Genomic DNA, 17,107 nt, shown 5'->3' with positions numbered 1-17,107 from the left:
TGCACCTCCGACACAGTCGGACACAGAAACGAATGCAAAGGGTGAGGGAGGGTGCCTCTGCCACCCCGACGCCCAGCTTGGACGAATTATTGGGGAACGAGCCCGCTCCAGACCCCGAAGTCTTAGAGAAAAGGGCACAAAGAATCCGGCTTGCGACAGAACGAGCCAAGGAGGAAGCCGACCGAAACCCACGGGTCAGCCTCGACTTAGCCTACAAGCGACAGTACAAAGCGCTAGCACAACAGATGAGACACCACGACCAAGTGCTCGAAGCCACCATGCTCGCCTTGGAAGAACAATCACGCACGGGACAACCGGCACGGTATACGGAGTACGTGGGGCAACTCCGTGAAGAAGCCACTGGCCAGTCTGTGCCAAAAAACGACGAGTACCGTCGTTAGGGAGCCAAACGAACGGTAAAAAGGCGAAGGACCTGAGAGCGACCTTCGACCTATCGCCATTTACGGCGAAAATACGGCTCAGAGGATACGAGACTACCGCGCTGATAGACAGCGGAGCTCAGGAAAATTTCATATCACCACGAATGGTGAACGAACTCGACATACCATGGGCTTACAAGAAAGACCCTTACGAATTGCGTACGGTAGAAGGGAAACCGGTCCAGTACGACGGAGGAATTATCAACCGAGAGACGTCGCGAATCTCTCTCATGGTTAACTCCAAGGAAACACCGATCACTTTGGATATCACCGACACGGCGGGACACGACGTGATATTAGGACTACCATGGCTACGGAAGTACAACCCTACCATCGATTGGTTCACTGGCCAGCTGATTTGGACAACGAGGCCCAATCAGGAACGATCGAAGAAGGACTCAGCCTCTACCGCTCCTCAAAGACAGGACGCACGCGAGTCACGAACCCACAGAGCGCTACTGTACCTAAAGAAGGACACGCCTGAAGGGATTACGACGATACCAGAAGAGTACCGCCAGTACAGCAAACTGTTCCAGAAGGAATTAGAAACAGGACTACCGCCACACTCGCACTACGACCATGAGATACCCCTCAAACCAGGGACGCAGCCGAAATTTCAGAAAATCTACGGACTGAATGAACTACAGCTAAACGAGCTGAAGAAGTACCTTGAGGAGAACCTCAGGAAGGGATATATTCGACCGTCACAATCACCAGCAGGATATCCTATCCTCTGGGTACCCAAGAAGAACGGCGAATGGAGAATGTGCGTTGACTATCGACAACTCAACGACATCACGATCAAGAACAGGTATCCGTTACCATTGATCACCGAACTCCGCGACAGGTTACATGGCGCCAACTGGTTCACTGCGTTGGACCTACCGGGTGCCTACAACCTCATACGCATCAAGGAGGGAGACGAGTGGAAAACAGCCTTTCGTACCCGACTAGGACACTACGAGTACCTCGTAATGCCCTTCGGCCTCACGAACGCGCCTGCCTCGTTCCAAAACATGATCAACGATGTGTTACGGAAGTACCTAGACGACTTTGTTATCGTCTACCTTGACGACATCCTGATTTACTCCAAAACCTTGGAGCAACATCGGAAGCACGTCCATCAGGTGCTGCAAGCCCTACAGGACGCGAATCTATTGGTCAACCCAGACAAGAGTCAGTTTCATGTCCAGGAGGTGGTTTACCTCGGACATTTGATCAAACCCGGACAAGTCCAGATGGACCCAGCGAAATTAGAGGCAGTCAAGGACTGGCCTGTACCAACGAATGTCAAGGAAGTGCAATCTTTCCTTGGATTCGCCAATTACTACCGGAGGTACCTGAAGGGTTACGGAGGGCTGACGATCCCCTTAACCAACCTCACGAAGAAAGATACCAAGTTCGAATGGACACCCGAGTGCCAAGCAGCCTTTGACCAGGTTAAAAAGAACATGCTTGAAGAACCAGTCACACGAATGGCCGACCCAGACCGACCATATGAATTGGAAACCGACGCATCCGACTATGCCCTGGGAGGACAACTCGGACAGCGCGACAACGACGGAAAGCTCCATCCAGTAGCATATTTTTCGAAAAAGCTACACGGACCAGAACTCAACTATCAAATCCATGACAAGGAACTCATGGCGATTATTGAGTGTTTCAAAGAATGGAGACCATACCTAAGTGGCACACAACACCCCATCACGGTGTTCACCGACCACAAGAATCTGACATACTTCACGACGTCGAAAGAACTCAACAAAAGACAGACACGATGGGCCGAATTCCTCTCGGAATTCAACTTCAAAATCGTGTACCGCAAAGGATCTGAAAACGGCAGAGCAGACGCACTCAGCCGAAGGCCAGACCACGAACAGGAGATACCTGCAGAAACACAAGCCATCCTGCAGATGCGAACCGACGGGAGCATGGGAGGCGTTCCTCGACAGATCGCACTCACCAAACTCGTCACACCGCCAGACACGGCAAAAGAACAAGAGATCTACCAGCAGTACGACCACGATCCCTACATCAAGGAAAAACCACCTAAAGGATCGTTGGTCAGATATAATGGACGACTCTACGTACCCCCAGCACTGAGGGAAAAGTACGTACGGGAAATACATGAGGCCAAAGCCCATGGGCATGAAGGAATCACACGGACCAAGGCAAGAGTCCGAGAAACGTACGACTTCCCCGGACTCGACGGGATAGTCAGGAAGGTGCGGAAATCATGCCACGAATGCAACAGCAACAAGGCATCAAGACATCCACCTTACGGGGAACTGCAGCCTATCCCCATACCAGAACAACCCTGGTATTCAGTGGCTATGGACTTTGTGGTCAAGTTACCCAAGTCCAAGGACCCGGCCACTGGAGTCGAGTACGATAGCGTTTTGGTGATACCAGAACGGCTCACCAAATATGCGTACTTCCTCCCATTTAACGAATCACACACGGCAGAACAACTCGCGTTCACGTTCCTACGGATAGTTGTGGCTAACCACGGATTGCCACACGAAATCATTACGGACCGAGGAAGCACCTTTGCATCCAAGTTCTACACGTCCTTGATGGGACAATTAGGAGCCAACCAAAAACTGTCTACGGCGTACCATCCACAGACAGACGGACAAACCGAGCGTCTGAATCAGGTGCTAGAAGCATATTTGCGCAACTACGTCAACTACGACCAAGACAACTGGGTAGAGCTGCTACCACTCGCACAATTTGCATACAACAGCGCACCAACTGAGACAACCAAAGTCTCACCGTTTTTCGCCAACTATGGCCGAAACCCGGAAGCATACCGACAACCACGAGACAAGGTCAACGCAGAATCCGCAATTCTCAAGGCAGAACACCTTAAGAAACTGCATGCATCCTTGAAAGCGGAGCTTGAGTTCGTCCAAGAACGAGTCCGTTACTACTACAACAAAAAAAGGATGAAGGGACCATCCTTCTCGGAAGGAGACATGGTCTACCTACTACGAAAAAACATCACAACAAAACGACCTAGCGACAAATTGGATCATAAAAAACTAGGACCATTCAAGATTGTACAGAAAATCTCGACATCCAACTACAGACTGTCACTACCAAAAACGATGCGAATTCATCCAGTTTTTCACGTTTCCCTACTGGAACCAGCCCCTCCAGGAGTACGGCTGGAAGAACCAGTGGAAGTAGAAGGAGAGGAAGAGGAATACGAAGTCGAGCAGATACTTGAGCAGAGGGTATCGGACGGGAAATACTTGGTAAAGTGGAAAGGCTACGACGCTACAGAAAACACCTGGGAACCTAAGGAACACTTGACGCATTGCCAGCGGAAGCTTCGACAGTTTCACCAGCAAAGTCAAGACCAGTCAGCAACTGACCGCCGCCCAAACCAACGGTACCCCAGTCGATCACGTCGAAACCACCGCTAGACTGCACCTCCAGCACCGCATCAGACTCTCGACGTTCCACTTCATCTAAAGCATCCAGGTCTTCCAAACCTCGACGGACCATCTCTTTTCCACGACTGATCAAGGACTCTTTCTGCATACGAAGTCGCATCAAACGGGCCAGCTTCTCGTTAAGCAAGCGCTGCGCTTCCAACAACTCGGCTTCGGTAGTTTTCTCCGCGGCCTCGAGGCGCCGTTTTTCCGAGAGAAGCCGGGAAGCTGAAGGAAAGGATCAGCGCGAACAGAGAAAAAGACGAACCACCCAGACAACTCACCGGAAGGACCTAAAGGCGCGTTATCGCAGGACCGACCACGACGAACACAATGATTGCATCGCGAATTCCCTTCCATCATGACACACTTCAACTTGTGACGGGCACAAAAAGAACACTCTTTCACTTCCATACCGCACGATTCGATCAAAGCGACCAGAGACGCGCGCTGAATCGTTTTCTTGGACTTCCGCTTCTCGACGCGGCCTGAGGACATATTGTCAGAAGGACGCCAGAAGAATCGAGGGGAGAGTTTGACACCTACAGTAGAAGTTCCAGTTCCAGGCAGATGGGTCTTAAGAACGGCCTTGGGTCGTCGGGACGTCGACCTGGGAGGGGGACATCGTGTTACAGAATCAGCCGCCGCTACCGCGGGACACTGCCCCAAGGGCGGTCAGCACGATAAGATAGGCAGAAACGCACGGACCGCTGGATCACCCTGGAGTACGGTGATCCATCGTGAGGGATCACGACGGGTCACACCGTGATCCAGGTACGGATCACCGTCAGGCTCACCCAGGATCACTCCGTGATCCATCGTGATCCATTGTCTATATATACGGACGTATGTCTACCCTCAGATACCTACCATAGATAGCTCTCCAGTATTCAAAGTATCTCATTCAATAAAGCACCTTTGAGTGAAGCTATCTTAGCTACGATCAAGTCACCCACCATTGCTCAGCAGCGCCCATCACTTACTGCTTACATAAACCCACACGCCTCCGGTCCTACGAAGTAGTCTTACCTCTTGGGATCAAGGATCGTCACACTAGATCAATCTTCTTATACTAAGATACTATCAATTCTTAGCTATAACTCTAAGTCTAGTGATGCTTATATAGTTTATATTGATGATTATTATCTTTTAAGTTCAACTTATAAATCTCACTTTAATTTCCTTTATAAACACTATTTCCCTAAAGTGGCTTTTAGGCCGGTTTCTCTAGCCCTAAATAAGACTGAGCTCTTTTATATCAGACTTAAGTCTGTAGGCATGTCTTTTTATAATAGAAAAATCTTCCCCTCTAATAAACATCAGCATTATTTTCTTAACTAGGAAAAGCTATAGAGCGAGCTCCTGCCTAAGACTTAGGAAGAGATTAGTAAGATACTCTACCTTACTTCATTCCTCTAAGTCTATATCTCTAGACATATAGATCTTATAAAGTAGATTAAATTAGCTTTCTTTAAGGAATAAGATATAACCACTCTAATTAGTAAACCTTTAATAAAGAAAATCTAGGTTGCTTAAGACAAGCCTATCTAGAAAACTTAACACCAAGCTATAGTGAAATAGATTTATAACTTAGTTATAAGAAATATAATCTATAGTGTGGATTATAATTATTAATTGCATCTTATGACTAATACTAGCCAGACTAGTTATAGTAGTATTCTTTTCTAGCTGAAGGAAGACCATCCTATAGGGATAGCATATACTTCTAATCTTTTTAATAATATTAAGATCAATATATTCCTTAGTTTTAGCTATACTGATATTAAGAAGAGATACTCTATTCCTAAAAAAGAAATACTTACTATTATAAAGACTATAGCAGAAGTATGTTAGATTCTATAGAGCTTGTCTTATCTAATGAAAGTCTATATAGATTACCTCTTAATTATCTAGACTATAGTAAATAAAGCTAAGATCTATAGTAAAGTCTATAAGTTTATTAAGAAAATCAATTCCTTCAATCTTAAGTTCTATCATCACCTAAACTCTAATAAGATTATTAGTATTACTAATAGCATATTATAGCTCTCTTCCCTATTATAGGGAGATACTAGTAGATTTATCTTTAATAACTCTAAAGGGTTAGATCTAGACATAAAGAAAGCTGAGGTACTGATTCTCTTAGAAGACTTAGGTCTAGTTATAGGTCGGCATATACCTAAAGAAAAATCTTTTCTCCTAGCAGACTTATTCACCTCCTTAGAGCAGGCGACCAGAAGTGTTTGTCTTACTTAGGTGGTGCTGCCTTTTAGAGAGCCAGCCTAGAAGTTCTTATCAAACACCTAGCTCTCTGACTTTACTAAGTTTATCTATAACTATAAGAGAAAATAGTATGTAGATATTGTAAAGTTCCTGCTTCTAGGAGATGACAGCCTAAAAGGTCTTAAGAATTATTATAAGATTTATATTAAGAGTTAAGTGAGATAGTTCTATATTATAAATAGAAAACTATTCTTCTATAAAATAGATGAGGCACTTTTAGAATGCGTCCTAAGTTTGTATGTTAGTAAAACTCTAAACTAGGCATATAACCATTATGGCTATTATAGTTCTCTTATCATAGCTTACTGACTTAGAGGACACTTCTAATAGCTGATATAAGCTATAGATATTAGAGTATAGTATATAAAATACTATATGTACCAGCAGCTTAGAAATTATCCTTATTAATTTCTGCTAAGGAAAATCTCTACCACTACACTATTTAAGCTTTAAGGTTAAGACTTTATAGGCCTAATCAATCCTCCTATAAAAGACGGCTGCTGATATATCTTATTGGCTATTAACTACTTTTCCTGATTTATTATTTATAAGCCACTATTAGATACTACTAAATACACTATTATTATAACTTAGGTCTATAATTAGATCCTGATTTTTAGCTGGCCTAGGGTTCTCTATTAGGATAATAGGAGCTATTTTAAGAACTTACTTATATAAGATCTATTCAATAAGTTTGGCACTAGCTTGATATTTAGATCTACCTTATATTCTTAGTCAATAGGATTGCCTGAATATATGGTTTGCCTTATAAAAGACCAGCTTATAAAATAGGCCATATCATAAAATAAAATCAGGTTGGAGAACTAAACCACCACACTTACCAGCCTTATTATAAACATCAACTCTTAATATATACTAAGTCTTAGGATCATACCAGCTAAGATTATATTTAGCACTTAGTTAGGAGTCTATAGAACTAAGGTGCCTATAGTTATAGATCCTAAGGTTATAGAAGTACTTATGACTAAGAGCTCTGATATAGTTTAAGATCTGTCTTATATATCAGCTATCACCAGCTATTATAACTTAGTTATAGAGAAGAGAGATATATTTTAGCTATAAAATCTAGAGGTGTCTAAGAAGTATAATAAAAAGATTAGAGGAGTACTAGATCTACCTATTAGTTATCTTATATAGGAGAAGTAAGTAAAGATTAGCACTAATTATAGTAAGTTTCTTCTAGTATAGTCAGGACCTAAGCTAGTAGTAGAGAAGACAAGCCTAATGTCATACTAGATTAAGTATATTAATAACAGAATACTAGCTTAGAAAGTCTATATCAATAACTTAAAGCTTTTCCTACCTATAAACTATAATATAAACCTAGATAATAGGACAGCTGTAGAGTTTATAGAGAGCCATAAAGAGTTTACTACAAAATTAATTCTTAGGAACATTGCTATATAGAAAGGATTAGAACTCAGTAGGACATAAGTTTTAAAAGACCAGGCACATATTATTTTTCTCTCTATTTTAGGCTTAAGTCTCTGGTTTTTCATTAGGGCTTAGCTTGATAGAGAGCTTGGCGGGGTCGTCTCACATTCTTGCTCCCGGCCGTCCTATGAGGTATGGCTGTGCGACCCACCTAAAAAGTAGCCTTAGCACCATTAATTTCGCCTTCAGGCCTGGCTCCTCTTCTTCTTCTCTTAGGCCACAATAAACCACCATTTTTGACCCTACGTTTCTAGGCGTCTTTTTCAGTAGGCAATTAGTTAGTTAGGTAGTTAGTTACCAGGTGGTGGGGTGGGGTGGAGTCGATACTGTAAATGGGGCAGGTGAGCCACTGTAATTCTGGAATTCTCACCCAACTGCATCAACTACATGTACAAAAGTCTGATCTGCCAGGAGAGGCACTTTTGATATCAGATCTACAGACCGTGGCCCGGTCAAATTAAGAGTCCTAATCCATTCAAACCTTTCACACGCAGGCATGGATATGTACATATTCTACCTTATCCAGGTATGTCTGAGTGCCAGGGCCTGCCAGGGCGGTGTATCTCCTCCACTGCATCTTCAGAAGCGCCCTTTCACCCTTGGCGTTGTGTCTGGAGGCGAGGGCTCTGATAAGGATGAGGATGGTATGAGGCCGTTCGTGATGAATTCACCTGGGAAGTGAGGGGCACGCACATATGAGTGAGTTCCTATCATATGAGAATAGGTAGGCGTCTCCTTTTTCAAGTTTTTTTTTCTGTTCTTTTTCTCTTTCTGGATGGAAGAAAGAGAGTGCTTTAATAGAAAATAGGAACAACAGTATAGGAAAGAATAGCACTCCTCCTTCATCTCTTTGTCGTCATCCTCTTCTTCATCTCCTTGCCCGTCTCCTTCTTATCCTTCTTCTTCTTGTTCTCCTCCTCCTGCTCTTCCTGATCCTCTTCCTCCTCTTCCCTCCTCAACCACACCCTGCTCCCGGAACACGGTTTTCGTGTCGTCGCCGCCACTGACACTGCCGCCACTGCCTTGTTCACCAGACAAGTCGCTCTGACTCATTTCATGCGGATCTGCAGATCACTCGCATCGGGATCTGTAGAGCCCCCACCTGGTCGTAGGCGCCAACATATACTTCTTCTTCGTGCGACTTGACCCACAGAGGCACTGGGCAAACCTCCTGTTTACCGTAAGTCTTTACTCCCGGGCGTTGGATGAAGTCGACAAGCGAACCAGCCGGGTCATCATACGCCCTATCTCTCGGGTCCTGCTCCTGCTCCCAGGTTTGCATCAGCTTGGATCCGCGCGCGTCGCACCGAAAGCCAAAGCTTGTGCCCGTCTCCGGGTGTGCCATGAACAGTGTTATATCGTGCTTGCACCCCTGGATATACTTGTCGAGACGGATGGCAGCCTCCGCTGCATTGAGCAGGTCTTCGTCGAATCGGTCAGGGTCAGAGTATTTGAAAAGCCCAGACAGCTCACCCCGAAGGATGGTACACAGCCAGGCTGGGTCCACATGGCTGCCGTGCATCGCCGAGAGCATGTGCGTTGTAGACCACCTCCAGTTGTGAAAGCACCTAGTGAAGCTATTGTCGATACGTGTTGTGCGTCCTGCCCATAAGATTAGCACGATTCGGCCTTGGGAGTGGAGCAGCTGCTTCCTGTCTTACCTCTCAAATAACTACAGATTTTGCCATATGCTGCCCACTGTTCGCCGTGCCACTTATCATCACATTCGGGAGAGAAGAGCCTGTCCCAGAGGATGTGCCATATCCAGGCCTCCAGTAGCTCCTTGTTTCCTGTGAGCTTGTCCATGTGTCCCTTGGCGTTGGCGGCCCAGCTGCTGAGGTACTTCTGGTCTGCCGGCTTGAGTGCCTCCCAGCCCATGCTCAATGCCGCCAAGCGGTGTGCCAATATCCCGATATAGTGGTCGGCGTGGCCCCAGGCTATGTGGATGAAGTCACCCTCCCAAAGTTTGCCATTCAACCAATTCCCTCGCCAGCGCTGGTTCTCTTCGTCATTCTCCGTCGCGTTGAAGTAGTCATCGGGGGGAGATTCCGCAGGACCTCTAAAAATGAATCTGGACTTGACATAGCCACTGGTATTGTCCAAATCATTAGCCATGTCCTACTGTCTTGTGCCAAGGGACTGCTCTGCAATGATGACTTACCCGCTGGCTTCTTTCGGCTGGGTCTCTTCGGCCTGAACAGGGTCCGGGGACGGGAGATGGCCCTCTTCGGCCTGAACAGGGTCCGGGGACGGGACATTCTGCGCCACCATCTTATCGGCCATCTCCTGCTGGAGCCGGCGGGTGACAGACCGAGTAATTCGTTTGTTCGGGCCAAGTCCTGGTACTGGCTTGGAAGAATCTGCAGAGACGGATCGTTTGCGCTTGCCACCGGCCTTTTGACTCGATGATGGCTTCGCAGCCGAAGACTTGACAGCTTTTCGGGGCATGATATATATACGTCCTCGCAACTCGCGGCGGTGAGGGCAGCAGGGATTTCACGGACAGAAATGGGTTGAACGGATGGAAGTGGTCAGGTTGTAGGGGTACTTTCATTTGATTATGCAACTTTCAGCGGGCTGCCTGCAGGGCTTTTATACAGAGACCGTAGATCTCTCCATGCCATTGCCACGCAATCTCGATGGTGCTCCCAAGTGCTGTTTCCGGGCTTGGGCTTTGTCCTGTTGCTGGAAAATTGATTCCGGATATCACCGCAAGCGGCTCTTGCCCCAAGCCAGGCACATCGTGGGAGAAACTGCATTGTCACAGCGCTAAAGCCTCTCTTTTATTTGCATCTTCTCGATTCAGTGGCTTGAATTTGGAGGGCCAATGAGGGTGCACGAGATCCACCACATCAGAGGCGTACCCCGGATGCGGAAACATTTGCATATACGACCTTGCTTTGTGTACCTACATAAAGTACATAGGTGGATGGCAAAACCAGAGAGGTCAGATACCTACCTTACCGGGCAAGGGTGTTAAAACAGGCATGAGAACAGGACAAAAGTTTTGAACAGCCATTCAAACAGGTTCAGGCAAGGACTTTTTTTGCTGCAACAGTCTGTTCCGTCGACCGTGTTTGCATCACTTCTCAATTTCAACAGATGCTCCTTCAGACAGGCTTTTTGACGCGGTGAACAGGACTTTTGACTTGCTGAACAGCCTGTTATTTTCACACCATGTTGGTGTGAGCCTGTTCAAACTGCTCCCTGTTTAAAAACACCCTCCACCCGGTAAGGTAACTCTAAGGGGTGGTATGACGATTTCCGAACACGGTCGTACAAAGAGGGGGATAGCAGCCTTTGCTGAGCCTCTTTGTCACCTACCTAGGTAAGTACAGTACCTACTTTACCCTGGGCAGTCAAAGAAACAGGCTCGAGGTGTTGAGAGTGTTGTTTGGAGAGCCACTTGGGTCAGGCTCTTTAGAGCACCGTGTCCAGGTGTCCAGGTGAGAAGACTTGTTCCTATTTGAAAACCCGGGCACCCGACACATAGGCTTAGCCAGGTGAATCTCGGGGTTTAGCAATGAAATTGATGTCCGAACCGGTCAATCGGTCCCGCGCCGCTCGTGATGCCCGCGATGCTTCCGATGTTTGCCCCTTAGCCCTTAGAGTGGGACATGCATCTTCTGCATCATTGATGCCTTTCGGAACGAAGGGGGTAGATTGTTGTCGATCCCCGCTGCCCTTGTCCAACCACACCTGGCTGGGTGACTCGCTCGTCGAATCAGCTCGACTCACTGGGCGGTGCTCTGTAACTCCTGCAGCGCCACATGACTGCTACAAGTAATTACCCAAGTATCCTTTGGATGTGTTCTCGGGACTTTCTTTCTTTTCGGTGGCGCAGTTTTGGGTTTCTACAGGGCTGGGGCATTCGTCTCCAAAGGCCCCCAATGAGGTTTCCCGCACCGTCCGTCCGATCAGACATCGTTGCGGCGGTCTGGTCTCTTGGCACGGCTGGAGGCATTTTTCGCCCGGTCTCTGGCCTGTGCAGAATGCCCGTCTATAGATTGCTTCGTGAGACGCACGCGGTGTGACCACTTGTCCCTTTGTCGTCTGAACAAATATCGCCGCCCAACCTGTGACCAGCCTTTGCCCCGCCCATGCCATGTTTGGTCAGTCGCCCATGTTTGGTTCTTGCAGAATTGCCTCACGATGAGGCAGCAATCTTTTCTGTTACCTGCAATACTACAAGGTCATGATGATGACGCCTGCGTTGACCTGTGGCTGTTTTACAAGATGGAATCTCCAAACTTTGCAAAAAGCCTTGCAAATATGAGGCCCTCTCCTTCGACCTCTCGCTGCGCACCTCACTGGTTCCTGCTGGAGAAGAGCGCCCAAACGCATTTTGTACACTGGAATGACGTCCTCTGAAAACTGCGATGAACTTGAAGCCGCTTGGTTTGATGTGGCTCCCGTCCCATCCTACCTAGGTAGACAAGTGCTTGCTGCTCCTGGACCTGGAAACATGCAACGCGACAAACCAAGTGACTGTTGTGAGCCGAGCGCTGCGGCCTCTTGCAAGGTTTGGACGTTTGGACAAACTGGTCTGGAGAATGGCTTCGAAATCAGCAGAATTCTCCGGCCTGGAGCAAACGACAAAGGCAGCGATGATATATCCCGCTCTTTTTTCTGATATCTGAGAGATCAGCTCCTCTCACCAGGTAGCGTCTGTGTATTCGTGTATTCATCTTCGTCATTCAGCCAGCAGTGGTAGTTACTGAAACAACCGTCTAAAGATCTTTACCCCTTCCTCCCCCAGTCTGTTGGCCTGTGATCAACTCCAACACCCAAGCTTCTTCGCCAGATTCGCCCCTTCTTGCTTGGACGGTTCGAACCATGCCGGCTCAAACCCGCTCTTCTCACGTCTGCAAGTGGGATGCCTCGGTCGCAATTGACATTGGAACAACGTGAGCATCCAAGCTCTGTGCTGAAAGGACATCCAGCTGACTGCCAGATCTTCACAGTTTCTCCGGCTACTGCATCATCCAACGATCTGCATGCGAGCAGCACGCCCTCGATCACGATGAGGAGGTTATTTGTCCCGTCAAGTTTCCTACTCGTCTTGCCAGAGACGAGAACACCGACACCATCACGTTTGTGGGACCTGACCCACCTTCGTCTGCCAATGAAGGAACACGTCAGGAGTATAAAAACTTCAAGCTTGCTCTTATGGCCGACGAGGAATGGGATCCGTCGGCGAACAATGCCAATCCGGCACTCTTGGGGTTTCTGCGAGACTGCCTTGGGTCATTTGAGACCCCTGGCAGTTCCTCTGAACTGATCGCAACCTCCCTGAAGGGTCTCTGGGATCTCGCCTTGGCAGAGCTCGAGCAGTTGGAAGTCGGTGCTCAGCGGACCAGGGGTCAACTCCAGGTCATTATCGCATATCCACACTACTGGGACACCTGCGGCCTTGCCAAGGGTAGGTTTGAGGAAGCCCTCAGACTGGCAGGGCTGAAAGGCTCTGGTGATCCCCCCAATGTCCTCCTCATGACAGAGCACGCAGCTGCCGCATGGTCGGCAGCACATGATTTGCAGACCTTGCCCGAGGTCGAAGTTCAGGTAGGCCGACTCCCACAGACTTGCCCATGGCAGAGCAGATGAAACAGCCCGAGCCTGAGCGACGCAAAAAATATGTATCTGATCTCAGAGACTGACAAAGAAGACAGCCCGGTGATCCCATCATCATCACCAATTGCGGCGGTATCAACATCGTGAGTTCTTCCCAGCCGCATCAATCCAATTCAAAATGATGTATGTCCACTAAACCCGACCATAGGATGTGATTGCGATCAACTACCCGGGCATAGACTCAAGCCCTGAGACGGCGGAACCTTCTGGTGCCCATTACATTCTCGATGGGTCAGTAGCGATCGACTTCAACTTCGACAACCTGATCACGCAGTCCATCGAGCGTGTGACTGGCAAGACCGAGGAAGACTGGACACCTGAGATCCGCGGGGAGAAACAGCATGCTTTGGATAAATGGATCAAGGACAAGCCCAATTTCACGGCACTGGATTTGATGACGGGCTCATTCAAGTACAAGGTTGAAGGCAAGCCCTTCTCCATCCACCGGTGAGTCTCACCAAGCCCACACGACACAGCCATGTGGCGATGCTGAAACGGGTTTTCTTGTCGACCCTTCCTTTCTTTCATCTTCATTTCAGGGAAACCAACCGGAAGGCTAACTTGTGACCAGGGACGACATGATATCCATCTTTCGGCCTGCGAGCCAGGCCATTGTGAAATCCATCGTTGCCCTTTGCCGCAAGCCGGAGTGCAAGAGCCCAAAGGTGAGCTCCCGCCCACGCATTCTGGCTGTCTCTTTGCTTCTGTAGTTCACTAACTTTGATGTTTAGGTTGTATTCATGACGGGAGGACTCTCGCTCAACCCCCAGATCCAGGCCATGGTGCGTCACGGCTTGAGGTGCGACTTGGGAGACGAGTGTCCTACGGTTCTAGTTCGGGAGGACCACCACATGTGAGTTCCGGCTGACCCCGCCTTTTGATGCACTCATTGCTAACTGTGCCCAGCTGGAACGCAGTCCAGTATGGAGCTGCTCGGTACGGCATGTCTCTGCTAAAGGCTTGATGCAAGGGCAGAACCTTCTTCAGCAGTGCCCAATCTCGACAACGAGCGCCTGTGGGGCGGAGGACTTGGCTCAGCAACCGGATGATGGCCCAAGGCTCTGTTGGATTCGGATGAGCGGACAAGTTAGTTGGAGGGTGACTTGTGATGCGAGCAGGATTCGCCAGGAACGCTTTTCCTTTTGCACTCCTCTTACACATTTTCCTCTTGCACATTTTCCTTTTTGCACATTTTCCTTTTTGTTTCACACCTCTCGGAACCAACCCGCCCCCTCCAAACCAAAAAAAAAGACCATTGAAACTTCACTCTCCTTTCTCTTTCTGTTCTTCACTCTCCTTTGTTCTTCTTTTTGCCCCCCCCCAAACCAAAAAAAAAGACCATTGAACTTCACTCTCCTTTCCCTTTCTGTTCTTCTTTTTGCCCCCTCCCCAAGATCCCTTTAGACTGCCCCTAGACAAAATCAAAGAGACAAAAGAATAACAACACTCTGATTCCAGAGACATCCCAGTGACAAGTAAAACAGGTATTCTGTAGCTTCTGTGTATAAATAGCCATCACCCACCCACCGGTGGCGATTCCTAACCCGAATCTCCCAAGCTCATTATTATATAACAACCGACTTTTACCACCAATTCCTCCCACCAACGTCTGACACCAACTCCCAGCAACTCCGTTTCTTCCACAGTCTGTTTGCTCGCCATATACCGTGCCCCCAAGACTTCTTCATCAGATACAGCCGTTCTCGCTTGGGCAGTTTAGACCATGCCTCATCATCACGTCTGCAGGTCTAATGCCTCGGTCGCATTGACTATTGGAATAACGCAAGTATCCAAGCATCCCAAGCTACTTGATGAAGGAATATCTAGCTCACTGCCATTTCCCACAGTCGTTCCAGCTATCGTGTCGTCCTACGAAGCGCCTGCGAGCAGCACCCCTGGCTAGACCAGACTATTTGTCCACTCGATTTCCCCACTCGTCTCGCTATCAGCCAGTCCACCGGTGCAGTCAAGTTCGTAGGACCCGATGGACGTTCCCCGGCGCTCCAAGTTCCACCCATGCTGTACCAGGATTTTAAGTACTTGACTCTGCCTCTTGTGCTGGGAGGCGACTGGGCTACGGCTTCGAGCAATGCCGATCCAGCACTACTGGAGCATCTGCGTGGCTACATATCTAATATCAATACCACCATGGATGCCGCTCAGTTGGCTTCGATCTCTCTGAAGGGTCTCTGGGAGCTCGCCCGGGGAGATATCCAGATGTTCGAAGCCCAGGGAGTGAAGTGCCGCATCAGCGTCGTCATCACATATCCGAATGGCTGGGATAGCGGTGTCAAGGGTAGGTTCGAAAACGCTGCTCATCTCGCTGGTATCGCTGGCTTTGCTGATAGCCTCGCCTTCATTCCGGAGCATGAGGCTGTAGCGCGGGCTATGCCGAGTTGCCTGCTTGCCCACCCGTTGCCACTCATTAAGGTATGTCGACCCCTACAGATCTCACCATGACCGGACAGACACAACAGTCCGAGCTCAAAGGATGAAATATATATATATATATTTGACTTCAGAGGCTGACAAAAGAGACAGGCGGGTGATCCCATCATCGTTGTCAATGGCGGCGATGTCACTATCGTAAGTCATTACTAATCCAGTTTGACATCATTTGTATCTGCTAACTATGGCCATAGGATGTGACTGCAATCAACCTCCCGACTACAGGCTCCAGTCCCGACACACCCGCCTCGTCGGGTACTAAGTGCCTCCTCAATGGCTTGTTCGGGATGGACATCAACTTCTGGAAGTTGATTACGAAGGCGCTCGAGCGTTCGACTCGTAAGACCGAGCAAGACTGGTCTCCGACGACCCATAAGGAGAGAGCGGACGCTTCCGCTCGCTGGGACAAGGTGAAACTTAACTTCTCAGCCACATCTTTGAGGGGGTTTTTCCAGTACTCCACTGCTGACGGCCGGCCTGGGAGTATCCATCGGTAAGTTTCACCAGCCAGCGAAAGACATTCAAAGCCACACGACGCGGCCATGTGGTGATCTTGTTCTGTCGTTTTGTTTCAAGGAGACAACCAGAAAGCTGACATGAGACAAGGGACGATCTTATCACTTCTATCTTTAGGCCAGCGACACTGCCTATCGCGGATGCAATCGTCGACTTTTGCCGAAGGCCGGAGTGCAACAGCCCTAAGGTGAGCTTCCTTCTAAATCCCTCCTCAGCATACTGACTGTCCATTTATTCTGTACCTTGGTCATCAAGCTAATTACTTTGGTTTAGGCTGTCGTCCTGGTGGGACCAATGTCGCAAAACCCCGAAATCAAGGAATTTGTGCAGTGGGGCATGAGGCAAGCCCTGCAAGCCCCGGGCCCTCCGATCTTTGTTCTTGACGATTTGTGAGTTTGGTCGGATCCCTCTTTCTATGCACTCATTACTAACTGCGCCTAGCTCGTGCATTGTACCTCGTGGAGCCGCCGAATACGGCCTGTCTCGGTTGAACTAGAGGTCTGACAAAACAGCGCGATCTTCTTCACAGGGGCGCTCAATATCTACCTACAACACTGGATAAGGTGTGGTGGATTGGTTCAGCAACCAGGTATAGATCCTCTGATGGGACTTTGGTTGAGCAGGATGAACAGGGAGCATGTGGTGGTGGCTTGTGAGGATGCTTGTTGGAGCCTTTTCCTTATTCCTCTTTCCCTTTTGCCTTTGTTTCTTTTTACCACTCGCAACCCCCCAGATTGTCCATTGAACTTTCCCATTTTCCTTTCTCTTCTGGGCCCTTGTCCTTGGACCCCCCTCAGGCTTGAGACCCCTTGGAACCTCCCACTGCCCTTGAGAGACTACTTCGTACACCTCATAGCCTTAGCTCTAGCTTAATACTAACCCCTATCCACCCAC

The 17,107-nt window shown here is 48.3% G+C and overlaps 4 protein-coding genes across 4 annotated transcripts; 2 read left to right on the top strand and 2 right to left on the bottom strand.

Annotated features, from left to right (window-relative positions):
- Positions 1-32: 32 nt before the first annotated feature.
- Positions 33-3,632, top strand: E0L32_012122 (uncharacterized protein; the record flags this gene model as incomplete). The annotated part of the gene is made up of 3 exons (XM_031134928.1): positions 33-331; positions 514-3,345; positions 3,500-3,632. 3 exons carry the CDS (start codon positions 33-35, stop codon positions 3,630-3,632), a joined length of 3,264 nt encoding a protein of 1,087 aa, XP_030999299.1.
- Positions 3,633-3,743: 111 nt separating this feature from the next.
- Positions 3,744-4,699, bottom strand: E0L32_012121 (uncharacterized protein; the record flags this gene model as incomplete). The annotated part of the gene is made up of 3 exons (XM_031134927.1): positions 3,744-4,108; positions 4,165-4,540; positions 4,589-4,699. The coding sequence occupies 3 exons, from the start codon at positions 4,697-4,699 to the stop codon at positions 3,744-3,746; spliced, it is 852 nt and encodes a 283-aa protein (XP_030999298.1).
- A 3,761-nt stretch (positions 4,700-8,460) lies between these two features.
- On the bottom strand, positions 8,461-10,066 carry E0L32_012120 (uncharacterized protein; the record flags this gene model as incomplete). The annotated part of the gene is made up of 4 exons (XM_031134926.1): positions 8,461-8,640; positions 8,694-9,220; positions 9,280-9,707; positions 9,780-10,066. The coding sequence occupies 4 exons, from the start codon at positions 10,064-10,066 to the stop codon at positions 8,461-8,463; spliced, it is 1,422 nt and encodes a 473-aa protein (XP_030999297.1).
- A 2,388-nt stretch (positions 10,067-12,454) lies between these two features.
- Positions 12,455-16,709, top strand: E0L32_012119 (uncharacterized protein; the record flags this gene model as incomplete). Its single annotated transcript, XM_031134925.1, has 13 exons — positions 12,455-12,525; positions 12,583-13,180; positions 13,288-13,332; positions 13,398-13,696; positions 13,821-13,914; positions 13,981-14,102; positions 14,156-14,185; positions 15,097-15,679; positions 15,791-15,835; positions 15,892-16,190; positions 16,304-16,400; positions 16,487-16,602; positions 16,655-16,709. 13 exons carry the CDS (start codon positions 12,455-12,457, stop codon positions 16,707-16,709), a joined length of 2,454 nt encoding a protein of 817 aa, XP_030999296.1.
- Between the last annotated feature and the right edge of the window lie 398 nt (positions 16,710-17,107).

Source organism: Thyridium curvatum, assembly GCF_004353045.1.
Source record: "Thyridium curvatum strain D216 chromosome Unknown NODE_137_length_53929_cov_161.071429, whole genome shotgun sequence".
Classification (NCBI taxonomy): Eukaryota; Fungi; Ascomycota; class Sordariomycetes; order Thyridiales; family Thyridiaceae; genus Thyridium; species Thyridium curvatum.
Note: the sequence above shows the minus strand (reverse complement) of the source record. Positions and strands in the feature narration are given on the sequence as shown.